The sequence below is a fragment of the Eimeria tenella genome, genomic scaffold, assembly GCF_000499545.2.
Source record: "Eimeria tenella Houghton genomic scaffold, Eth_scaff16, whole genome shotgun sequence".
Classification (NCBI taxonomy): domain Eukaryota; phylum Apicomplexa; class Conoidasida; order Eucoccidiorida; family Eimeriidae; genus Eimeria; species Eimeria tenella.
Window position 1 is genome coordinate 358,322 of NW_013541531.1, and position 24,501 is coordinate 382,822.

General features: G+C 47.8%; 6 protein-coding genes across 6 annotated transcripts; all 6 read left to right on the plus strand.

Moving 5' to 3' along the window:
* Positions 1-3,455: 3,455 nt before the first annotated feature.
* ETH_00009590 (Dynein heavy chain family dynein heavy chain, related) lies at positions 3,456-4,741 on the plus strand (the record flags this gene model as incomplete). Its single annotated transcript, XM_013373619.1, has 3 exons — positions 3,456-3,814; positions 3,923-4,245; positions 4,434-4,741. 3 exons carry the CDS (start codon positions 3,456-3,458, stop codon positions 4,739-4,741), a joined length of 990 nt encoding a protein of 329 aa, XP_013229073.1.
* A 41-nt stretch (positions 4,742-4,782) lies between these two features.
* On the plus strand, positions 4,783-8,572 carry ETH_00009595 (Kl-5 beta dynein heavy chain, related; the record flags this gene model as incomplete). Its single annotated transcript, XM_013373620.1, has 9 exons — positions 4,783-5,148; positions 5,311-5,510; positions 5,642-5,861; positions 6,057-6,290; positions 6,443-6,676; positions 6,864-7,042; positions 7,327-7,906; positions 8,019-8,216; positions 8,324-8,572. 9 exons carry the CDS (start codon positions 4,783-4,785, stop codon positions 8,570-8,572), a joined length of 2,460 nt encoding a protein of 819 aa, XP_013229074.1.
* A 78-nt stretch (positions 8,573-8,650) lies between these two features.
* ETH_00009600 (Flagellar outer dynein arm heavy chain beta, related) lies at positions 8,651-9,867 on the plus strand (the record flags this gene model as incomplete). The annotated part of the gene is made up of 2 exons (XM_013373621.1): positions 8,651-8,980; positions 9,172-9,867. 2 exons carry the CDS (start codon positions 8,651-8,653, stop codon positions 9,865-9,867), a joined length of 1,026 nt encoding a protein of 341 aa, XP_013229075.1.
* A 69-nt stretch (positions 9,868-9,936) lies between these two features.
* On the plus strand, positions 9,937-12,099 carry ETH_00009605 (uncharacterized protein; the record flags this gene model as incomplete). The annotated part of the gene is made up of 5 exons (XM_013373622.1): positions 9,937-10,265; positions 10,553-10,851; positions 10,966-11,150; positions 11,260-11,484; positions 11,764-12,099. 5 exons carry the CDS (start codon positions 9,937-9,939, stop codon positions 12,097-12,099), a joined length of 1,374 nt encoding a protein of 457 aa, XP_013229076.1.
* Positions 12,100-12,241: 142 nt separating this feature from the next.
* Positions 12,242-13,330, plus strand: ETH_00009610 (uncharacterized protein; the record flags this gene model as incomplete). The annotated part of the gene is made up of 3 exons (XM_013373623.1): positions 12,242-12,580; positions 12,731-12,841; positions 13,025-13,330. 3 exons carry the CDS (start codon positions 12,242-12,244, stop codon positions 13,328-13,330), a joined length of 756 nt encoding a protein of 251 aa, XP_013229077.1.
* Positions 13,331-13,468: 138 nt separating this feature from the next.
* Positions 13,469-23,573, plus strand: ETH_00009615 (uncharacterized protein; the record flags this gene model as incomplete). Its single annotated transcript, XM_013373624.1, has 25 exons — positions 13,469-13,762; positions 13,976-14,268; positions 14,429-14,647; positions 14,744-15,068; positions 15,318-15,500; positions 15,743-16,114; positions 16,278-16,445; positions 16,625-16,812; positions 16,968-17,133; positions 17,214-17,720; positions 17,763-17,966; positions 18,164-18,427; positions 18,556-18,726; positions 18,853-19,098; positions 19,356-19,567; positions 19,841-20,198; positions 20,273-20,407; positions 20,574-20,771; positions 20,985-21,166; positions 21,283-21,523; positions 22,234-22,305; positions 22,487-22,602; positions 22,737-22,860; positions 22,987-23,357; positions 23,501-23,573. The coding sequence occupies 25 exons, from the start codon at positions 13,469-13,471 to the stop codon at positions 23,571-23,573; spliced, it is 5,682 nt and encodes a 1,893-aa protein (XP_013229078.1).
* Positions 23,574-24,501: the final 928 nt, after the last annotated feature.

Below are 24,501 nucleotides of genomic sequence, written 5' to 3' on the forward strand. Positions count from 1 at the left end.
AAATTCGTGGGAGACCAGAGCAATTACCAAGTATAACGTGTCGGAGGCACAGGACTAACGGTGCGCTTCTGTACGAAGTTGTTTAGTCCTGGCAACCACTGGACGGCATACCTGTGTGTCAGAAAGTGCTATTTGCTGCTTTCAATGTTCATTCTCAATGCATCTTGGCTCTTTTTGGCTTATTATTGCCTGAACCGAATGAGTGGATCCCAGTCTGGGGCTGACGGCGGTGTGGGACTGACACGAGCTGAATGTGCTGACACTTGATATGTTACAGCACCGAGATGAGCAGCAGTCTTATGATTTACTAATGTGAGGCCATCTCAGCTGCTATGTCTTTGTTTCCGCTTGCTACCGAGGAAAAACGTGAAGAAGATATTTTGCGTGACGCCAAGGTCACTCCTAGGGGAGGGCTAGCTGTCATGGCTGCCTGATCAGTGTCTTAACGCCTTTGATAATGCTCGGCTAGCCTTTTATACGGGATAATCAGTGTATTTCGCCATTGTTGGGCTGAAAAGAGAACCTTCTAGACCTGCCGCGCCTAAATCTCCCGTAGCGAAAATGGTGGGACACGTTTTGATTCTGTAGCGAAACGCCTCGCGGCAGACAGCTCAGTAAAAGCAGCATGATTTTTTCACATACCTGCTAGCCAGCTCAGTGTGCTGCACTTATTCTACTGAGCAAAGCACCCCGCTGTATGAATTCAATGGCCAGTCTCTGCAGAGTAGCTTTAGAATAAAACGCCCCAGTATCCATCATCTTTGCGGGAAAAGCGTAATTAAAGAGAGCCAAGAATGCGCCAAATTCGCCGCTGCAAACTCACAATGCCGAAGCTTCAGAACAGCTGAGTGAGAGCGGCGGGCGTTCGAAGCATCGTAACATTCACCGCAGATAGATCTGTCGACCGCTGCGTGCAGCCGCGTGGGTGCGCATGGCACCGCTTGACAGCAGAAGGGGCTCCGACTCCTCGCTGGGGCCATTCACTTACGGCGTGCAGCGGTTGTTTTGTTGTTTACGGGGGAATTGGGCCTGCAGAGTCCGAGAGTCCGACTACGACCCCTAAAGATGACGCCTACGTTTTGACTCTTGTGTCAGAAGCGCCGAACCCACGTCAGCTTCTTAATAGAACTCTTTAATCCCGAAGTACTAACGGTCTAGTGCTACTGCAATTCCCCGCACAACATGCGTCAAAAAAGCAGGCTCAGACAGCAGCAGCTGCTTGCGTTAGGACATAAAAAAGCTTCGCATCTGAAGAATGCTTCTTTTAGTCTACATTTTGCACTCTTTCAGCGAGGCCCTCATGGTGCAGAATTCAGCCAACTGGGAACCTGCAGCCCCGAGGCCGCTGCTTCCACACTGCTACTTATATTGGCGGGTCGCGACTTTTCATTTTGGGTGGCTGTCTCAGCTACAGACCATTTGTCTGTTCCAGTGAAGCTTGGATTTTACATGTTGGTGAGCTGACTGTTAAATGATGCCTAAGTGTGGCACCAGAGTCATCAATGTAAGGGAACGTGCTGCCGGTGTAAGGCAACCTGTTACCGGTGCCGGCTGCCAGAATGGCGCGCAGTAATGACGAATAAGAACTGCTACTAGCAATACTGCACGCAGATCTGCTCTTCTTTGCAGAGAATGGGAGCTTCTCAGCAGTTACATTCTCTGCGGCTGATGGAGATGTTACGGACACAGCAGAGGCAAGCTTACCCTTGCCATGTTGCTTGCTGCTGTGGCAATTAGCACCTACCCATAGTCGCATCAGAAGTGTTTTGTGTGACTTTGCTCGGAACTGCGTGGCCGGGTGGCTAGCATTATGACGCGGCTGCACATCTCTGTTTTGCAATACTCCCTCTCAGGGAGGCAACGAAGCAACAAGCCAGATGTGAGCCACGAAGAAAAGGTACCCGCTGATTTGTGGCCCTTTTCTCTAACTCATTAGCTCACATATTCCCGCTTAATTCTGCATTCTTACCGAAGAACGGTCGCATCTTCGAAACCTGCAGTTTCTAATAAGCCTGCAATGTGGGAACACTGAAGAGTCACTTTTTAGCTGCGTCGCAGGGGCGTCTAATAGGCTTACTTTCCCTTGTTCTATGTGCGTCTCTCAGGGGCTGGGAGACTGATCAAGCCGCGTAAGCTCTGCAAAAAATTCGAAAGGCAACCAGGTATCAACCTAGTGCTGGTTGCCATGTCTTCCTTTTTTGTGCTGTGCTGGTGCGTCTCCAGCGAAGCGGCTGTTGCGGCTATTGCTAACACGCTGGACAAGGTAAACACAGCACACACATCGATTCAGCCTAAGTTGTCGACGGAGGGCTAATTTGATTTTTAAGCGCTTATCCATGGTGGCAAGGGCTGTCTGTTCTGTTTGCTTGAGCGTAAGCATATATGTGAGGGCTCCTGAGGAGATCGCCTCAGCTGCCAAGTCAAACGCGAACAAGTGGTGCCTTGCTGCTCCATTTCAGGTTGAAGGGCCAGGATTCCACGTGGCATTGCAAGAGCTTCTAAGTCTCGAGCAGGTTGACAAGAAACCCTCTGGTAACCGCAAAGCAACGGGCAATGGTAGAAGCATCCCTGCATGTTCTGAAACAACGAAGCTGCTTGATAGCATGGTATCAGTAGCCTTCAGCGGGTCTGAAGCATCGGAAAAACCTTTAGGTGACCGCTGACTGTCTAGCTTCACTGCGACCTGAGAGCGAAATGCTGTTTGAAGATTGCTACCATGCAGTTCCGGGGACACCAGTTGGACGATGCGGCCATTCCGCGTGTCTGTGGGCACCCTCCCCGCCTGAACAGGAGATGGAATTCCCCGAAAGCGAATGCATGTCAACTAAAGAGCTTCAAATAATTGTATTTGGCGGATGCGGAGGTGTCCAATATGAACGAACTGCATTAGCAGATGTTTGGTCACTGGATTGCGGGAGCTGGGTTTGGCAAAAGCACACGTTCACAGGCACTGTGCCGGCTGCTCGGTAGGCTCCTCGAATGATCCGGGCTACCAGGTATTGCCGTGACGTAGATTAGTTCTTCTTTGATTGTTTTTCCCGGTATATCGTGCGGCGGCATAGCATTCTTTGCTGCGTTGCAGGCAGGGACACTCTGCTGTCGTGAAAGGGAACACAATGTTTGTCTTTGGTGGTGAGGCTCCCTAAATGCAAAGTACACTGGACAAGTAAGCGGCTGTCTGATGATTCAACTCTAAGAAAGGCTATGAAGAGTGTTTGTGGGCTCCATGAGCTGCATGTGCGCCTAGGGTGGAGCAGTGAGGGGAATTACAACGACCTATTCGCCTATGATTTGGAAAACCGCGACTGGTTTGTCAACACCCTAACACTACAACACTAGTGCTCTTCATTCTGAGCGGCTTAGGGCACTGGGTAAATTAAGTTGCAGCGGGACTGTTTGCCTAGTGCAGGTGTGAAGTTGATGCTCCCTGGCCTGGCGGCGGCGCGCGTTGGAATATGTGTGGGCTGCTTGTTAATGCTAGACCGAGAACAAAATTTTTCATTTATGGAGGAGCTTCCAGCGAAGTGTTAGAAAATCCCAAAAGGTTTCAAACACGACTCTGCTCAGATATAGAGGTTTTAACACTCGGTGAAGAGTGCCACTGGGACGTAGTCCAAACCGTATCTGCAGCGACAGCGGCTGCAGAACAGCGCGAGTCTGCGGAAAAGGCATGCGTAGCGAAGCGTAGGCCACAAGGCACAGCGGCAAATGCATCGCCTCAAGCAACAGCAGCTGCGGATCTTCCTCTGCCACGCGAAGGCGCGACCATGGCATACTTTGCTGAAGACTCAACTTTGGTTGTGTTTGGTGGCTGGTGAGATTCTTTGCACACACAGGGGCTTCTTCCGTACGATGCATTTCTTGGTTGGTGCTAATCCATAAGACAGATCATTAAATGACATCTTGATCGAATTTCGTTCAGGAGTGGCAAATGGCTTGGCGATCTTTGGACATGCTGCGTCTCCTCCGTCGTGGGTCCTCCATACGCTATCCTTGACGTTTCACCACCTCATGGTCCAATGACGGGAGGTACACCAATTAGTGTTAGGGGTGCTGGATTTACAGCTGGTTCAATCTGCGTCCGCTTTTCTGCTGGCGAATTCTTCGTGGACGTCCCGGGCACATTTATATCGACAACGGAAATTCGCGCTGTGACTCCTAATGTTAAGGCCGCCCTGGGTGAGTCAAAACACCACTTCAGCCAGCTCCCTCACTTAAGCCTGAAAAAGCAAACCTCCGACAAAAGTCCGCACAGTAATCAACCCTGCATTTCTAGGCAAGCTGCAGACTGTCTAGTTTCCCTCTGTATCACAGGGATTGGCAGAGCATAGTCCTCAGTTAACGTCGACCACAGAGCACACTTAACTCATTCGGGAGGATTTCATGTACAGCATATGGATCTCGTGTGTGGCTCTTGATTTGTTGTTCTACAGGCCCACGAACGTGCGAAATTCGCGTCAAGATTGGAGCCAAAGATTTGACTTCTTCTCTCTGTTCATTTCAGTTTTTCGCAAATTCGTGCGCATCATACTGCCTCGCCGTGGGGCCCGGGTTGCTTTCTGATGGAGCTCCTGGTGTGCCTACGTCATTCTTTATTGAAGCGAGGAATGCGCAAAATGGGAAAAGGACCACCGGAGGTGATAACTTTGTTGTAAGGGCATTTGTACTCCCTGAGGTAAGCCTGAATGCCTCCCCAATTCTGCTTGCCAGAAACGATTGCCATCATGAACAGAAACAGTAGTCGACAAGCTGTGCCACTGACTTCAAATTCTTAAGGGCATAATGCTTGAATGCGCTCGTTTCCAGCAACAACAGCCGCCGCCAGAGGATTCTGATCAAGAAGACGTTGAAGAAAAGCCAACGGAAGATCCAGTTCTGCTACCCGTAACCATTAAAGATTTTGAAAATGGAACATACTTGGTCACCTACACTGCGCCTGCACCTGGAAGAGTGTCAGTAGGCGTTCTACTCGATGCACAAGACGGGAATCCACCACAAGAAATACGGGGATCGCCTTATGTTGCCACATTTGTCGAGAAGCCTCGGCCAAGAGCAAATGAATTCGCTGGGCCTACAGTTACCACGTTTATTGCAAACACAATGAACGCACTGGAAAAGTTTTGTCTTCGGACGGAATTGGGACTTCAGGTATGCTAAGTGAAGTGGCTTTGGTCAAACTCAAGCCAGACGTATCCCCATCAGAGGTTTTTGCCAAATTGTTTCTTCACTGTGTTTTTCAAGGGTTGCCTGCTGCAGTCAACGGCAGTACACATAATCCAATATTCAAGGTGTGCGAGTGAGACCATTTAGGCAACCGTTAAAGCGGATGATCGTCGCAGCCTTCTAGATGTCCGGCAGCACATCAAAAACGTGGGATTGTTGAAAGCTGAACATGAACTGGATTTCGAAGTCTTAAGGGTGGCCCTGCAGAAGCTGCAGGAATTGGGCGCGAACGTTGATTCAAGCAATAGAGCACTTAAAAAGATATGCGAAAAGAGAGCTGCTCTCGAGTCCGTCGAAAATTTACCTGTAGATTGTATTTTTCTCTTTATCTTTTTAATGAGGCATTTGCAACTGTACAAATCATACGCTGTTATCGAGTTTGACTTGCTCCAGTTGAGGTTGTCTTTTTTGTGCACAGGGCTGCTGCAGAGAAACGCGAGAGGGAAATGACGAACGTGTTCGAAGAAGAAGCGGCAAAGACTAAAAAAGCCATAGAAGAGCTGGACTCCTCTGTGTGCGCCCTTCGTCAGACTCTAACGGGGGAGTGTTTCTATTCCTTCGCAACCTCCCCAGCAGATGCCAGAACAAGGATTACGGACATATCGGAGCAAACCAACGAATTAGTTCGAACGCTGGAGGTGTGTCTACGTACATAGTGAATACATACGAAAACATCCATGTGTTGGTGCTGTTTGCAATGACATGAGGCAATATCGGAACACGTACGAGCAGCGCAGCGAAGCTAAGACCAGTCCCCATAGGGCGTACTCTCTGCAGAGGTTTTAGGTTCTTCCACTAGAGGCGTGAAAGCCTGCCATGTGGAAGCGTTTCAGGCTCTAGAAGTGCCTGCGTCATCGTTTGATTTTCCTGAGCTACTTAAGGGAACGCGGCAGACTCTCTCAGCAGTCGAAGAGGAACTGCGCAACGTGGCCAAATTCTGGAACGTTGCGGAATCGATGCTACTTCAAGTTGAGGGGTATAGAGAACTCCTCTGGGAGAACGTCGATGGTGTCGAAATTGAAATTGCTCTCAAGGCAATGCAAAAGAGTCTGCAAAGAGACGTCAAGGTCAGATCTGCTAACCATTACGGCTTGATGCTAGGCAAAGAGCTTAGGCTCCACCTTGTCAAGCGAGTATGCACGTCGCACAGCCCAAATGTACCACGAAACGACTTTGCAACGGTTCGAACTTATTCTAGGGAGCTTGGGTGTTTCTGTAGATGGACAAGAAAAGCGATGCGTACCAGGGATTGGCTGCGACGCTTAGGACCTGGATACAGCTTGCTCCACTAATAGCGGAGCTCCGTGAACCTTACATGCGCAAACGTCATTGGAATGAGCTCATTAGTCTAGCACACGCTTCTCTTGAGATCTCCACAGAGACTAAGCTGAGTGAAATCGAAAGCTTGGATCTCTTGGCGCTGCAAGCAACTGTCGAAGAAATCACTGATAAGGCATGCGCAAGGCTTTTGTTGACAGCTTTTCTGTGAACGGCGCCCCAACCACCATCGTAGCAGTGATCCTATGCACTTGGATCACATTTGTCCTGTGCGTTTAATGTATACGATGAACTGAGCTCAGGCGTTGTGTAAAACAGGTATCAGGCATCCATCCCTCAATGCATACTGCGTCATTTTTCAGGCGAAGCAAGAGGAAGCAATCGAAAAAAACTTGATTCTCCTTACAAAAACATGGGATTCAGCTGTGTTCGTGCTGACACCTGCGAGGCAGCCTGATGTCAACGTGCTGTCCCTATCAGAGGAGTGCAGCGAGCTGCTAGAAGAGCAGCAAATGATTGTTCAGAATATGATGTCTTCCAAGTAAGGGCTCAAACTTAATGCTGACGACCATTCCCCAATGGTAATGGTAGTGAACATCTTGTACTCCCTTTAGCTTGCATCTCCTACCGCCAGGACGAAGGGTGTTTGGTGCCGTAGTGAACTCGAAGAAGTTAATTGTGTAGCAAACAGTTAGTTGCAATAAGCAATAACCTGAAGATTTCACGTGCTCTGCGCGCTGCGTTTGCATTGATATATTGGGAAAGGCCGTTGAACTCGGACACATGGTTTAGACTGATCTCAAGGTATGCGTATGCGGAATCCAGGTTTTTCGCAACGTTTGAAATCGAGATAACGAAATGGCAGAAATCCTTGGCAACAATAGGAGAAATAACTCAAATCCTGCGAGAAGTAGAGAGATCCTGGACTTTCCTGGAAAATCTCTTCCTTTGCTCGGAAGAAGTCAAGCGAGAGCTTCCAGCGGAAGCAGAGCGCTTTGTGGCTATAGACGCCAAGATGAAGGAACTTTTACGGCAAGGAGAAACCTACTCGAAAATCAAAGACTTTTGCGTCATGCCTGAGATTTCGACCCAGCTTGACGAGCTACAGAAACAGCTCTCTATGTGTGAAAAGGCTCTCAACGAATTCATGGATTCGAAGAGGAAAACGTTTCCTCGTTTCTTTTTTGTATCATCAGTTGACCTTTTGGACATCCTCTCTCACGGTAATGACCCTCCCGCTGTCATGGTGCACATGCCAAAAATTTTCCAAGCCATACAGCAATTCGACTGTAGGGATCCCCAGCCAACAGATAAAGATAAAAGCCGGCCAGTGGCAACAGGAATTACTTCCTGTGTGGGCATCGAGCAGCTAGCTCTTCCTGAGGAAATGACGTTCGTAGGCAAGGTTAGCCCAAACTGTTTGTTTCTAATATCGAGAGTTGCTGAGCGCCATGCGTCTAAATGCACCTACTCACTGGAGACAAAAGAAAAATATTACTTAAGTTATGCCTTCACAGGTTGAGTCTTACCTCGAAGATTGCATAGCAATGATGCGCAAGACGGTCCGATATTACCTGAAAAAGTCATTTGCCGGTCGCTCGGCAGCAGCAACAAAGAACGATTGGATAAAAGCTGATCCAGCTGCTCAGGCAACACTATTAGTGAACATGGCTTCTTGGGTCATGAATGTTGAAAACGCGTTTGCACAAATGCAGGTGAGCCAGCAGTGACGACTCAAAGGCTCTCATCTCCGAGGTGCTAGAGGGTGACTAATACGCAGACTCCCCCAAATTTTGTGCCTGTGATTCACTGATTGATGTAGAATCCTACGGCTATGCAACAGTGCATGAAAAAGCACGTGGAAGAGCTGACGTCAGCAATTAGGCTTGTCCAAGGTCCGCTCACTCCAGAACTTAGACAGAAGATTATGTGCATCATAACTATTGACACGCATGGCCGGGATATAATTCAGAGGCTCCTGGACGAACACGCTACCTCCGTTGACTGCTTTCAGTGGCAGTCGCAGCTTAAGTACTTCTGGGACGTGAAAACGGTTAGTCAACACAACTAAATGAGGTTCGTGCATCCCCCACAATGCAGGCTTATGCGTACATTCGTCTCGCCTACTCTCTCAAAATACTCTGTTCACATGCAAAGTGTCGCAACTTTCGTTGCTGCGACGAGGTGCTTAATACCTGCGCAGGAAGAGGCCACCATAAGAATTGCAGATGCATCATTTTGCTACGGTTATGAGTATCTCGGCAATGGGCCTCGTCTCGTAGTCACCCCTTTGACTGACAGGATCTACGTGACTGCAACCCAGGCACTGCACCTCTGCATGGGATGCGCGCCAGCTGGTCCAGCAGGAACCGGGAAAACAGAAACAACCAAAGACCTTGCCTCTGCTCTTGGCAAGGCATGCTATGTCTTTAATTGCTCTGACCAAATGGATTATCAATCCATGGCGAACATTTTCAAGGTCAGCTGATTTATGGTTCAGGCAGGAACCGTCCGTATGAGAAACGAGGACATAAAACTCGCCAGCTAAACGTGGGAGAGAATATTCGCAAAGATCGAACAAAATGCCAAGTCCTGCTGCCGGAATTTGGCTGCAGCGTTTTGTAGAGTGGCATTACCCCATCTGTTTTGCCGTTTTTATGTGGTTGTCAGGGTCTGGCGGCTTCTGGTTCCTGGGGATGTTTTGACGAATTTAACCGTCTTGTGCCCGCTGTACTCAGTGTGTGCTCGGTCCAGTTCAAATCAGTTGTCGATGCTATCAAAGCGCATTCGAAGACGTTTTTTATCCAAGGAGATGAAACATCCCTCGATCGCACATGCGGAGTGTTTATTACTGTAAGCGGACGAAACAGCTTGTCCCCCAAAACTATCCAACCAAAGTTAAAAGCTTTTGTATACAGCGTAAAGCTACAAGCCACGTGCTTCATATGTCAGAAACATGGTGGGCTTGAACTTGGGTTGGTGTGGCCTCCGCAGATGAACCCTGGATATCTAGGTCGTTCTGAGCTCCCTGAGGGGCTGAAGTCATTATTTAGGCCCATAACAGTCATTGTTCCGGACTTGGAGCTAATATGTGAAAACATGCTAATGGCTGAAGGCTTTGTTGAAGCAAAGGAGCTCGCGAGGAAGTTTACCCGGCTCTACGCCTTGTGCAAGGATTTGCTATCGAGAGCTGCACACTATGATTGGGGGCTGCGGGCGATCAAGTCTGTATTGGTTGTAGCTGGTACTTTCAAGAGACAGTGGCCTGACCTATCTGAGCAGGCAATTCTCATGAAAGCGCTGAGGGACTCTAATCTGGCTAAAATTGTTGCCGATGACGCAACAGTCTTCCAAGGTATACTGTAAAACATTGTACGCACCCTCACTGAAGCACATACCAGACCAAGACTTTGTTGAACAATAGAGCAAAGTGCAATGCCGTTACAATATGCACTTGGTTCAGGACTTTTGGGCGACCTATTTCCTGGAGTTGAGCCACCACCGCAGACTGATGCTGTTTTCTCTGAGACTGTAGTCAAGGTGTGCAGTGACATGGGCTTGACGGTCAACAAAGTTCTCTCGTTAAAAGCCTTACAAATGCGAGACCTGCTTGCCATTAGAATGTGCATCTTCGTCATGGGGAGGCCAGCGTCTGGGAAAAGCACAGTGTGGAAAGTGCTTGCAAAGGCTCAAGATGCTCTCGGAAGCAAAACTACCGTAGTCGACATCAACCCGAAATCAGTAAACACAGATGAGCTATACGGGTAAGACGAGTACCCCGCATTCACACTATGTGAATAAACCCACCAGAGTGGAGGCAAAGCTCACCCTTTTCACCAGCTTTTGTCTGAAGGTCTTTCCAGCGAGAATGTGGGAAGCAAAAAACGTTACTGTCAACCTAACAACCCCGCATGCCACATCCTTCATTCTCATGCACTTCGACCGTGAGGTTTGCTGCACATGAGCAAACGAGCTAGTTTCGGGATCTAAGATACCTGCCTACAGAATGCACTTAGTACAGCCTCGCGTCGGTTCGTATTGTTATCCACAGGTTTGTTAAGATGTCAACGAGAGAATGGCAAGACGGTATCCTGTCAAAAACAATGCGATCGTTGGGACAAATACCGGACACGCTGCCTAAATGGATTGTGCTGGATGGTGATCTAGATGCGAACTGGATCGAGTCTATGAACTCTGTGATGGACGACAACCGTATTCTGACACTCGCTTCTAATGAGCGCATTCCTCTAAAACCTCATATGCGCATGATCTTCGAAATACGAGATTTGCAATTTGCATCGCCGGCCACTGTTTCCAGAGCAGGAATAATCTTCGTTAGCGATTCGACAGGTAGGCAGCAGCTTCTGTTCACTGCTATCGTCTGTGCCAGCAAGGGACGGCAAGATTCTAGAAAAGTCAGGCTTCAGCTTTACTGGTGCACACTGTTGCGCCCTATGCATGCAGGGGAGCAGTGGAGAAGCTACGCGCGAAGCTGGCTTCAGCGTCAATGCTGGTCTGAGGCAATAAAAGCAGATGTCGGGAAGCTGTTTGAAAAGTACTGCCCCTCGACGCTTGAATTTGTTGAAAGACAGTGCAAGCTCAGTGTCCAGGTGTACAGCCTGCAAATTGTAGCTGCCCTGTGCAATATGGTGAGTGCTTAGAATCTGTGAGTAGCATGAAAGAAAATGCAAAGAGCAAACTTAGGGGGAAGAGCGACATGGTAGACCAATGCATCTATATTGAATACATGCTTGTAAGCATCATTACGACTCTGGCTTCTCTCAGCTCGAAGGACTCTACCAGGAGGATCCCCAGGCACCTGAGTTTGCCTTTGTATTTTGCCTCGTTTGGGCAGCAGGGGGCAGTCTGCAGGAAAAAGATGGGATCGACTATCGCAGGCAGTTTAACAACTGGTGGCGGTCGGAGTGGAAAGTGATTAAATTTCCGAGCAAAGGATCTATTTTTGAATACTTTGTCGATACTGTAAGCTGTTCACTTGCAGCATTTGGCGGAGAGCTGAAACTCTTGCCGGCTCCTGGATATTCCGGAAAGTGTATACCGAAGAGCTTTAGTTTCCGCTTGCAGTGCTGCTTTGGAGGTCATTCGTGAAGTTTCCTGCCTTCCTTGATGTTGTGAATCTTGCGATTTGGACTAGTAACTTTTCACCTAGAAGCATCCCGCCCTGAATGCGTATTTCACGGGTCCAATGCAGAGTACCGTGAAAGAAAATACAGGAGCTAATGAAACCATGTGTTTCTTCAGACAAAATTCGAGAGCTGGGAGTCAAAAGTGCCCACTCTACAGCTCAAGGGAACAGAAGGCATTGACAGCATTTCGGTGCCAACAGCTGAAACCATATCTATGCTGCATTTCTGCAAAACTATATTGAAGATTCACGCACCAGTTATGTGCATTGGTTCTGCCGGCTGCGGAAAAACCCAGCTGTGCAGGGCGGCTTTGTCATCCCTGGCTGCAGATGCATTTTCATCTTTTACAGTCAATTTCAACTTTTACACAGATTCCGCGCTGCTGCAGACGCTCCTCGAACAGCCTCTTGAGAAGAAAGCGGGCAGGCAGTTTGGCCCACCGGGAAAGTGAGCTTAGAACAGTTTTGCTCTGCGCCTGAGACCTGCCGATTGTGCAGCTCAGCAATCCGAAATGCAGCTGACATTTTTTGCATGTTCAAAGCGTGTGCATTCGTTCCAGGTTACACTTAGTATACTTTCTCGACGACTTAAACATGCCTCAACTTGACCCCTATAACACACAGAGCGCTATCGCGCTGCTAAGACAATACTTGGACTACCAGCACTGGCTTGACAGGAACAAAATGCAAATGAAGGATATCGGCAATACACAGGTTCTGGCTGCTATGAATCCTACAGCGGGGTCATTTGTGGTGAATCCACGACTAAGCCGGCATTTCTGGGTACTAAACGTCCCCATGCCTGAATTGACATCCTTGTTTACAATTTACGCCTCAATTATGAATGGATTCTTTGATGTGCGAAACTTCCGAAAGGCTGTGAAAGAGCAAGTCATGCCAGTAATCAAAGCAACCATGAGCATCCACACGGAGGTGAGAGGAGTACTCAGCTTGTTTGCAGATTGAGTAGCGAGGCATTCAGCCAGATCCGCTGCATTTGTTAGCTGCTAACTACCTGCGGAAGAAGTAGACGGCATTTGTGAGCATACAAAAATATGCAGTTGTTTGTCACCAACTGCTCAGGTAGTTCAAGCTTTCCGGAAGACAGCCGTCAATTTCCACTACGAATTTAACATGCGGCACCTAACCAGTGTGTTCCAAGGGATCCTGTCAACGTCTCCTCAGAGCATGCAGGTGCTTCGTATGCTGACGGAAAACTCCATAGTGGCACAAATTGTGGACTGCTTGGCTTTGGAACTATGACTGGGTGGCATTTTTATACCTCAGGTGCTCAGTGTGTTCCTTCGCTTCTACGCTCTGAGTGGAAATATTCAATATAGATGTGGTTCTTGATGTTCGGTGCACTCACACATCTAGATACGGGAAGAAGCGAACTGTGCGCACACATTGCGGACTGCTTTGCTCGGGCAGGATCCAGAAAAGCTGGTGCTACTATGGCTTCATGAATGTGAGCGAACGTTTTGTGACCGTCTGGTTACGCCAGAAGACTGCAAAAAGTACAAAGCCATCGCAGCGGACTGCGCCAAAAGAAACTTTGGAAGGTTCAATTTGGGGAAAGTTGTACAAGCAAAAAACCCGGAGCCGCTGATATTCACTCATTTCGGAAAAGAAGGGGCAGGAGGTCAGTTGGACGCAGCGTTTCGACGCCACTGTAGCTCCTGAATGATATCAGTTTTACTGCAATTCCTTCTAGATTCCAGTGACCTTCAAAGAAGTAGACATGCTGTGTCCTTTAGTGGTAACTTATGCAATTTTCACTGTTTTGAGCTTTGCGTTGCAGCATATGATCGGATCGGGACAATGGACGAGCTTGCGGCAATCCTTCGTGGGGCCCTAAATGACTACAATGAGATAAATCCGGCAATGGATCTGGTGCTTTTCGACGATGCAATGCATCATGTTTGTAGCATCTGCAGGGTAATTAACAACAGGGCAGGCCATGCTCTTTTGGTTGGAGTGGGTGGATCTGGCAAACAGTCATTAACGAGGCTATCGTCTTTTATAAGCGGGTTTTTCACTCAGCAGCTTTCCATATCGTCCACATATGACATCCGGGACCTTAAAAACGATATTAGGGTACGGTGCCAACAGAGCGTCTGTAGCTGACGTGCATGCTCACAACCCGGATATTGCTTCTCTCGCAAGCGTACGAGTGCTGCGTATGTGCATGAACTACGCAATAACCTTTCGGCACTCCACCTTATTAGCATCTACTAGTTTGTAAGGTCAAATCATTGTGGGACCGACGTGCCCTTCAAAGTGCATTTGTGGTAGGATACTTGTGGCTTGGCTCTCTTTTCTCTGTAGAATATGTATTCCCGAGCAGCTCTTAAAGATGAAGGAGTTGTTTTTATGCTAAGCGACGCTCAAATTGCAAGCGAAAGGTTCTTGGTGTATGTAAATGACATACTTGCATCCGGAGACATTGCTGACTTATATGAGGGAGATGACAAGGACCAGCTGATGAATGCTATCCGACCACTAGCAAAGGCAGCCGGAGTTTCGGACACCCGGGAAGGCTGCTGGAATTTCTTTATTGACAAAATCAGACGCAATTTGCATGCTGTACTGTGCTTGTCACCAGTCGGTGATGGCCTGAGGTGAGAGTAACAAAACAACTTTTTTTTGCTTCGTAGTCGACAGTTTAGGTAGGCAAAGCAGTGACAGTTTCACTAAAAACTCCACGGTGGCATGCAATTTGCTCCGATGTGTCTTGTATCTAAAAACCTATCTACGGATGTTGAGCTGCATGTGACTTAGGACTCGAGCTCGCAAGTTCCCCGCTCTCGTCAACTGCACAGTAATCGACTGGTTCCAGCCTTGGCCCTACGAGGCCTTACATTCAGTGGCTACCAAATTCTGCGCTGAGATACCACTTGGAGATGAAGAGTCAATTAGCAAGGCAATTGTGGACTTTCTACCGTACATGTTTTACGCCGTTAATGATGCAACAAGAACATACTTAGAAGTGGAGCGCAGGTAACAAGCGAAACAAGCAAGTGTGCACTTAACAGCTCGAGTCGGTGAATTGCCAGTCTTAGGTAAAAGGATGTGACATTTCTTTTTGTGCAATAGGTTCGCTTATGTTACCCCGAAGACATTCATAGAGGCCATGAAGCTCTACAAATCCATGCTTTTGAAACGCATATCATCTATAGAAGAGCATAGCGAACGCCTAAGCAGCGGCTTATCAAAGTTATTAGATACTCAGGAAAAGGTGTCAGCACTGGAAGATGACTTACGCGAGAAAACAGTTACAGTGGAGGAGAAAAAGGCAGCGGCTGAGGAATTCGCGCAGAAGGTGGGAGAAGAAAAGGCGAAAGTGACTGCAGAGTCCAAAAATGCGAGTATCGAGGCCCTTAAGTGCGCCGAAATCCAGAAATCAGTTTCTGAGCAACGAGTAAGCTAGATATATATGTACAATATTACACGGTCGCGTGCATCGGGGTACATTCTTCCTGAAACTCAAGACTTTGACGTGGGAAACACTAGAAATCGAATAACATTTCAAGCGCACATAAAAAACTTGCATGAGAAAGTACGGCTTGTTGCAACACAAATGCATGAGCACTGGACGAGAAATTAGATGAACGCTGAAATTGTGTAACAGAACGTTACTGTGCTGGTTTAGTTGTTTGCCACACTTTAGGCATCTTGCGAGGCGGACCTAGAAAAAGCAATTCCACTAGTACAACAGGCAGAAGCCGCTCTGAATACGCTTAACAAAAAGGACTTCCAGGAAGCAAAGGCGCTTAACAAACCTCCTGCAGGGGTTGAAGATATTACTGCTGCTGTGATGCATCTACTTGCAACAGTTGATCCAATTATTGATGTAAGAAAGCTTGCACAGAAGTTTTAACGGAGATGTGAACCCAGTTGAGTGGTACTGCGATGGCACAACCTTGAGAGGGTGCATGAAAACATGTAGTGGTTTTCGTCTTTACCTTTTGTCGTCTTCAGCTCACTAGCTTTTCCCCGGTCCCTGGTTTTTCATTCACTCGAGGCATTGGTACGTTTTGTGCACTATTCATGTGCATTGTAGAGTAGTTTGGTTGCTCGTACTTTTTATTGTAGGTCGACAAGCAGGGAAAACTGAAAGACAAAAGCTGGAAGGGAGCGCAAAAGATGATGAACAACCCTGAGAAATTTCTGCAGACACTGAAAGACTTTAAGGGGGTCATCGATGAAGGCCGCGTGCCCGAACAAAACTTCAAAGCTGTGGAACCGCTACTAGCGCTTCCGCACTTTAATCGCGAGGCTATCCAAAAGAAGAGCACAGCTGCAGCAGGTCTTGCAGAGTGGGTTGTCAACATATATCAGTATTACACTGTAGTGGTGTCTGTAGAACCCAAAAGAAGGGCGTTGGCAGAAGCTACGCAGCAGCTGGAAGACGCAAATAAGAAGCTTGTCGAGGTACAGAATTTGGTTGCGGATCTTGAGGAAAAGGTAACGCGCGGCCTGTCTAGTGCAACTCGTGCGAACATTTACATCTGGAAAATAAATAGATGAAAATTCCCATTTCATTTTTCCCGTCGTCGACGTTTAACAACTGAGCACTACACGCGCAGCAAAACTAAAACGTATTCCAGATTCTTTGTTATCTCCTCAGCTAGGGCAGCTGGTAGCGGAGTTTGACTCTGCAATAGCAGAGAAAAATGCTGTAGAGGAAGAGGCACAGAAGTGTCAGAAAAAGTTAGATCTAGCCCAAAGGCTCATGCGCTCATTGGGATCCGAAGGAGCCAGATGGGGGCAAACGATTGATGACTTGAAAGAGCAAGTAGGTGGCCCTATGGCATCCCCTATCGAGCTGAACACCAACCTCATATTAGACTGCATCAGCCTTGCACAATCGCTCTTATATACGTTTTTTAAAGTTTCTAATCATTACGCACACCAGAGATGGGTAGCAACGGGAGCTGCGGATACAATCTAAGATTGCTTGGTGCCTATGCTCAGCGACGAGTCACCGTTGGAGACATGCTACTGTCTTCATCATTCGTGGCGTATGCTGGAGTTTTTAGCAAAAAGTATCGGGATTGGCTGACATATGAAAAAGCCATGCCTTTCATAATTGACCGAGGAGTGCCTTTACGACAGCCTGCAGCTGTACTTGCCCAGCTCACAAATGAAGCTGAAATGGCACTGTGAGTGAAGCGCCAAAGTATCACGCTTCAAAATTTGATATTCATTGAGGTAGCTCATCAGGCAAATTGTCCTAAGTCTTATTCCTGAATTGTGAAAATCATGCGCCATCCACCTACGTTGATTGAAGCCTATCATATGTGATTCTGCCCTTCAGGTGGAGCAATCAAGGTCTCCCATCAGATCCGGCGTCTTTAGAAAACGGCGCAATCGCCTCTACAACAGAGCGGTGGCCTCTCATGATAGATCCGCAAATGCAAGGAAGGAAATGGGTTGTAGAGAAAGAAAAGGGGAATAGTCTTCAGGCAAGCAGTTTTGCACTGGTATCTCGTCATAGTGGCACTTTGTAGAAATTTAGTTCCTGTCACCAGCCTTGTGTGACCAGCCAGCAACCCTGTAACAGCCGCTTACAACGCCTAGGAACACCACCAGCCTAACGTTTCATTTGGGAGGTGGCCACAGTGCTGAGCCTGAGAGAAAATTCTCGGTTTCTTCATTTTACAAGCGCAACGAAAACAGTGACTACGAGAGCGAACCAAGGTGTCAAACACAACTGCAGGTGGTGCGCCTCAACACTCCCCGAATGATATCCATCATGGAGATGGCCATTCAACAGGGAACTAGCGTACTAATCGAAAATTTGGAACAGTCCATCGACCCCGTCCTGGCGCCTGTTGTCGGACGTCTAACCATCCGGAGGGGTCGGTCGCAATATCTCAAACTTGGGGACAAGGAAGTGCCTTACAATACAAACTTCAGGCTATTCCTGCAGACACGATTATCTAATCCACATTATCCTCCCGAACTCCATGCTGAATGTACCCTCATAAACTTCACCGTCACAGAAAAGGTAAAACATTTCCAGAAGTTCTTGCTCCTCAGTGGAGGGTCCGACAGAAAGACAAATCAGGTTACTTTTTCATCGTAGCATGAGAACCCTATGCGCATTCAGCTCAACATTGTTGTCTTGTGTAACTATGCGTGCGCTCTTGTATTGACGAAGGGCCTGGAAGATCAGTTACTCGATTTGACGATGCAAAAGGAACAACCTAGACTCTTTAAACGAAGAATTCATCTTGTTCAGCAGCAAAATGAGTTTACCATTCTTCTTGCCGATCTTGAGAACACCCTTTTGCGGGAAATATCCTCTGCCGAAGTAGGGCAACAACGTGCTCATGGCCAGTATTCTGAACACTCATTTGTTGAATGGCGAAAAACCATGCAACAGTTATGAAATTGACAGCTTTGCGATTATCTCAATAGATGCTAAACCACTTTGTCTTCATAGTGCAGTTACCTGTGCAAAGAAAGCTAGGGAAACACGCGGAATAAGCCGTACTTGATTCATTTCAGGGCGATGTGCTGGAGAATATCGAGCTGATCCAAAACCTGGAAAAGACAAAGCAGATCACCACAGAAGTTTCGGAGAAGGTTGCTCTTGCGAAAGTAACTCAAGAGAAGCTTAATGCTGTATCGGAAATGTATAGACCGGTGGCCCGTCGAGGAGCCAGTCTGTTTTTCTTACTAGCTCAACTTTTCAAAATACACAGCTTTTATCTATTCTCGATGGAATCGTTTGTTGCAGTCATCAACCGGGCAATCGATTCAATATCAGAGGTGAGGAAGCATTCGATGGTTCAGCTTACCAGCGCTTGAGTTTAGCTGTTTATCTCCATTCTTTTGGAGAGACAGGAAAATTGGGCTGAAGTGTGCCGGCATTACGATCCGCTTTTCGGTGTTTTCAGAAACCATCGTTGACAAAGGAAACGGAACACTCTGCTCCTGAACCAAACGCTGAGGATCTTGCGGAAGGGACTACTTCAGAAAATCCTACGCCGAGTAGCAATGCTACCGTGGCCAAAAACAATTTGGATGCTCCTCTCAAAGAGATCTCTAACGACGAGGACAAAGATCAAGTAAGCTGACGCTTAATCAAATACGCTGCTTTATTCACCTAACTAGGTCACTAAATCTCTATTTCAGAATAGAGAACGTGCTTGCCTCCAAATTTTGTCTGGAACGCCGTTCGGTGTGGGCGGCAGATTAACTGCGAGAATGCTGGACCTGAGATTCCGCAGCCTGCAAGCGAATCGGAGTCACAAGCATTTGACAATGCAGAAGATACAGCAATTGGATCTGCAGTTCCCCTCTCACAGAACGAAAAAGAATCTGCAGACCAAAAGCAGGAACTCCCCGTTAGCGAAGAGCCACCCAACGACGAATTGGTTGAAGACGAAGAGGAAAAAGATGCCAGCCCAGATGCGTCTCGTGTTACGCTGCTTAAGGATGTAATAACGAAGTTTGCTTTCGTATCCTGCAACAGATGCCTGCTGAATAGTCACAAGTTAACTGTTGCAGTCTTCCTGACTTTACGGATCATGGCAAGTCTACCCGAATTACTAAAGCCTCCTTGCTTCATTTGGTCAACAATTCCTTGCAGTTTGCCTTGTCGCAACTGTGTTGGCCCATCCTAGCTTGCAGTATCATTTATTTGTAAAGCGTGACACTCATGAGAGACTAAGTTGCTTGGTACCAACTTCTACAGGAGGAACAAAATATCGTCACGAAGGAAGAGGTTCGTCTGCTGACTCGTGTCGGTCCTGACCCTACAGCCCCACCTATGCCAGAGGCAGCTCGCTCGTGGCTATCCGAGGCACAGTGGTCTTGCTGTCGGTCCCTAGAACAGCTGAAAGCTTTCAAAAACAACCAAATATCCTTACTGCAAAACTTCGACCAAGATTCTCTTGGATGGGCTAGGTAAGGAGGTTTTAGATATTTTTCGCCAGCTGGCAAATCACTGTGTAGAGTTGACATGACTAATCCGTGACGCGCTGCACAGTGCACTTTTGTCGTGTGGAAGCTGAGAACTTCGCACCTGCTGTATAATGGGATTCCCTTTTGAGGCCTGTGCTTCTCTGGTTAAAATCTTCTGCATCGTGTTCCTCTGGTTAATACCTTCTACTTAAGTTCACAAGCTCACGATGCTGCGAAACAGAACAGTGTTTCGATTTTACGTTGTGTAATGTGCAGATGGATGGCTGAGGACACTCCAGAAACCCTTGAGCCTCCGCGATTGTTCCGCGGGATTACTGAATTCGAAAAGCTGTTGCTCCTGCGGTACCTTAGACCAGATAGAATGATGTCAGCACTTCAGCAGTTTGTCGCTGGGCAAATCGGAAGATTCTTTGTGGAGCCTCCTGCTATTGATATACATGAAATCGAGAAAGAAGCTGACAAATTCACTCCAATATTCATTGTTCTTTTCCCTGGTGTTGACCCCACCCCCGCGTTAGAGGCTATTGCAAGATCAAAAGGGTGTACATCTGTCAGTCACGCACGTTTATCTAAGCACAGCATGGGAAACGCTACAGCGATAGTGCAGGCTTACGTAACGCGCGCAACACTGCCTGCTGATGATTTGAAGTGGATAGCGTTTAAACATAGACGCTTCTTCTTGCTCAGGGAAATGGAAAATTCATAAATATATCCATGGGTCAGGGACAAGAAGATCGCGCAATCAGTGCTGTTCAGGAAGCAGCGGATACAGGTGGCTGGGTTGTCCTGCAAAACGTGCACCTCATGCAAGAATGGCTCAAGGTAAGAAAATATTTGACTTTAGGAATCGCAGTGCAAGGCTTAGGGTTTGAGCACTACAAGCGTACACCTTCTTACTTGCTTCAGCTACATTGACTACAATCCTTCTACGAAGCGCTGCTTGGCACGTCAAAAACATGGATCTTTTTTGTGGCTTGTGATATTGCAGCGCCTTCAACGAAAGTTAGAAGAAGTAAGCTCAGCAGCGCATCCTGAATTCAGATGTGTTGTGACGTCTGAGCCTCCTCCTCTACGTGACCTGCAAATTATTCCCGAGGCACTACTTCAACGGAGCATCAAGATTGCCGATGAAGCTCCTCAGGACCTTAAAGCCAATCTTCGCAGGGCACTCTCCTGCTTCTCGCGGGTAAGCTCATATGGGCGAATTGTTGCTGCGACCTGCTTTCAGTGAATGGACCTGGGAAGGCAAGTAGATAACCAGAGGAAAAGCCCGAAAAAAGTCAGTGCAAGGCACTGCATTTTGTTACCAACAGAAGCACATAGCATTTGCTTCTTTTTAAGCGCTACAGCACAGCTGACTAAACGGTTTAAATGTGCATTGAGGATATGTATACTTCAGGACATGGTTGAGTCTTCTTCTCGTCCTCGGGAGTTCAAGGCACTGTTGTTCTCTTTGTGTTACTTCCACGCGCTGATCATCGGCCGCAAAAAGTTTGGCTTTCTGGGCTGGAGCCGGTCCTACTCATTTAACGAGGGAGATTTGACAATATGCGGCAATGTCATAAGGAATTACCTAGACAAGTAAGGCTGCACACAACGAAGAGGCAGTCAAACGGCACTGTATCGAGCTTCTCCCTCAGGTATTCAGGCACTGTCCATCTGGTGTATGCTCCCACTGCGGTGTTGGGGCTGTTCAGGTATGCTAGTATACCTTTTGAAGATATCCGGTATATTTTGGGAGAAATTATGTACGGTGGCCACATCACGGATGGCTTTGATCGTCGCGTAAATAATACATACTTGGCAGGCCTGATTCTGCCTGAGGTACTTCAAAGCTACCAGCTTGGTCCTTCTTTCCGAACTCCAGACCCAGCGAAGACGGACTTCGCTCTATACGAGAAATTTGTTGAGGAACGGACGCCTCCGGAAAACCCACAGGTATTACTGGGGTGTGTGTCATGCTGGTATTCTGACTGTCACTTTTTTCACTGGAAGCCTCTTGTATGTTTTGAACGACCAAATTTTGACAAAAGTGACAAGTTATGGCACAAATGCATTTGAATAGGTGTGCCTGTTGTGAAGGTCTTCGGTCTTCATCCTAATGCTGAATTGGGGTCCCTGAGTTCCCAAACAGATGAGTTATTTACAACCCTACAGGTACGCTTTATCTGCGGCTTGACAATGATAACTCGCCCGCACATTCTTTCATGGAAACCACGCTCACGCCGTGTTCAATTGTGACATCGATGCAAAAGGTTCCTAACTAATCGCTGAAGTGCCAAGAGCGACGTGATTTTGAATGTGAGCGCACTCAGGAAGTATCTGGCTTTGCTGGTGCTACAACTTCTGGCGGCGGGAAAGACGATAGTGTACTAACTGTCGTGGATTCTTTGCTTTCGAAAATACCTGTTCCATTTGATGTCGGTGCAATTCGGGCCAGAGTCAAGGAATTTCATCCTTCAAACGTCGTGTGCCTTCAAGTGAGTTGCCGGTATTTCAGGAGCCAGCATAGCAGGAGCTTGACCGCTACAAACTCATCGCGTTGCATGCAGAAGAGCCATGAAGCACAGTAAGCCAGAAAGCTTTCTGCGGCAACAGTGACCCACGCCGCGGTGGTTTACGTTGCACTGAATGCTACGCTCATTTAGGAAATAGAGCGAATGAACGTTCTGTTGGTGGAGGCTAGACGAACCTTGGAGCAGGTCAAGAAAGGCTTGGAGGTAAAAGGCGCACGAATGTAATAGTACTATTACTCAAGTGTCACTGTCAGAAGATCAAAAAGGCACCGAAAAGTACTACACGGTGTCTTCATGCAGACCCGACTTCAGAAGGCTCTGCGTAAGCTCAGTGACGCTCAAAGAGAGCATGCCTAGGCAGCCTATTTTCCGCATTTGTGCGCAGGGCGCACTGAATTTGACTGAGTCTATGGAACAACTGTCAGCCTCCGTCTACATGGGCAGGGTTCCAGAAGCTTGGAAGCCGTACGCCTATGAGTCGCGCAAGCAGCTGGCACCCTGGTGGGTAACTCCAGAGCACGAAAAACATATACCTACGTTGCCTTCAGTCCCATAATCCTATGACTGCATGTACCTGCTGGTGAGAACTGTCCTCCGGGGAAGCCATGAGCTTGCAGTGGGTGTTCAAACTTCAGGGTGAATGACCTCCTGCATCGGGTGAAACAACTAGATGATTGGAACGCAGACTTTACCCTCCCTTGTCCTCTGTGGATATCGGGGCTTTTTAATCCTATGTCATTCCTGACGGCCGTAATGCAGGTAAGTCCAATTACTTAATAAATCAGCAAATTATTTATCGCAGGTGTATATCGCTGACCTTTCTATGCTTTCCTCCGTGTTGCGCGGCTCAGTTTGCCTTAAGGGTATCTTTCCTCTTGTGATTAGGTTCGTGCGCGAGAGGAGTCGCTCGCACTAGATCGCATGTGCCTCTGGTGGACAGTGACAAATATCCGGTATGGGGCTGCAGCAGGAGCGGCGCAGATGGGGTCACAACCGCAACAGCCGCCTATAACGGCTCCCGAAAAAGGAGTACTGATTCATGGGCTTTTCCTGGAAGGTGCGGCTTGGGAGGATGGCAAGGGAGACGTCGAAGGAAATCTTACTCAAGCACAGCCCAAGGTTCTACAGTACCCAATGCCTGTCTTCCTAGTGCAGGCCATACCAACTGAGGAGGCCGACAATACCGGCATGTACAACTGCCCTGTTTATCTAACATCAGCAAGAGGACCAACCTATGTGACCACTGCAAATCTGCGGTGAGCTGTAATCTGCAGGTCACAAGAGGACATCCTGCATGCAACAGCTCTGGATTACTCTCTTCAGTCGACCCTGACTTTTGCGAGTCTCATAGCTGCGTTTCGCCCATGCATGCGTTGTCTACTGTCTGTGTCTGGATCAGGATGAGTGCGGATGATTCGGAACGACGCTGGGTACTTGCGGGAGTAGCACTGACTATGGCGACCGATTCATGAAGTGTACTACAAGCGAGCGTATGACTGTCAAGCCATCGCTGCAAATGTCATTTGCCCGGAGGCAACTGAAAGCTTCTATGGCAGAGGAGGAACTGAATCGTCCGACGTCCTCGTGGCCTTGTCTTGTACTTATCGTTCATGTTGCTCCCTTTCGCTGGTGTTGCCATTCGTCAGTTTTGGACTGACTGGGCCTACATGGCCCTCCCCAAAATGTTTGTAGTCGAGTTAACTTTTACATTTTCTTTATTTGATGAGTACTGCACCTGCCTCGCCTGGATTTTCGAAGAAACTGTAAATCACACTACTTGATGGCACAGCCCTATTTGTGAGCAAGCCGTTGAATGAGAAACAGAACTTTATCTGCGCAACATACCCTTCTGTTAAGCCAGGACAACTGCTAAAGAAAATACAGGAATCTAGTGTCTGCGAAGTATCAGCCACTCGTTCTGAGCGACATTCCCTGCAGATGGCAGTAACCATGTTACCTGCGTAACATCCTGAAAGTACTTTATCTGAAGTGCATCTGACAATGTAATAAGATTCTCGAATTTACACACATCGAAAGACATCGATGTCTGTGGTCGAGTATCAATGCACTAGGAGAATCAAGAATTAGGCAAATGAGCAGGAGCCATAGGAGCTTGCTAAGGACTAGACGAACAAGCTTCCTCTGGGAGCCCCGACGTGGCTTTTAATGGTGGTTTCCAGATAGCCTTTCCAGGAATTTATCCCTCAAAAACGAGTTTCATGGGATTCCAGAGGTGGACGTCTCTGGGGAGCCCCCAAGGCGGATTTTGTTGGAGTAGCTTTCAGTAGTATTACCTACCTCAGTAGGTGCCTCCGCGCAGTATGTGCATCCCGGGAGGCGATGTTGCCCCCAAGTTGCTCTGTACATTTAACGTGGGATTACGTGTTTCCAGGAAAGTGT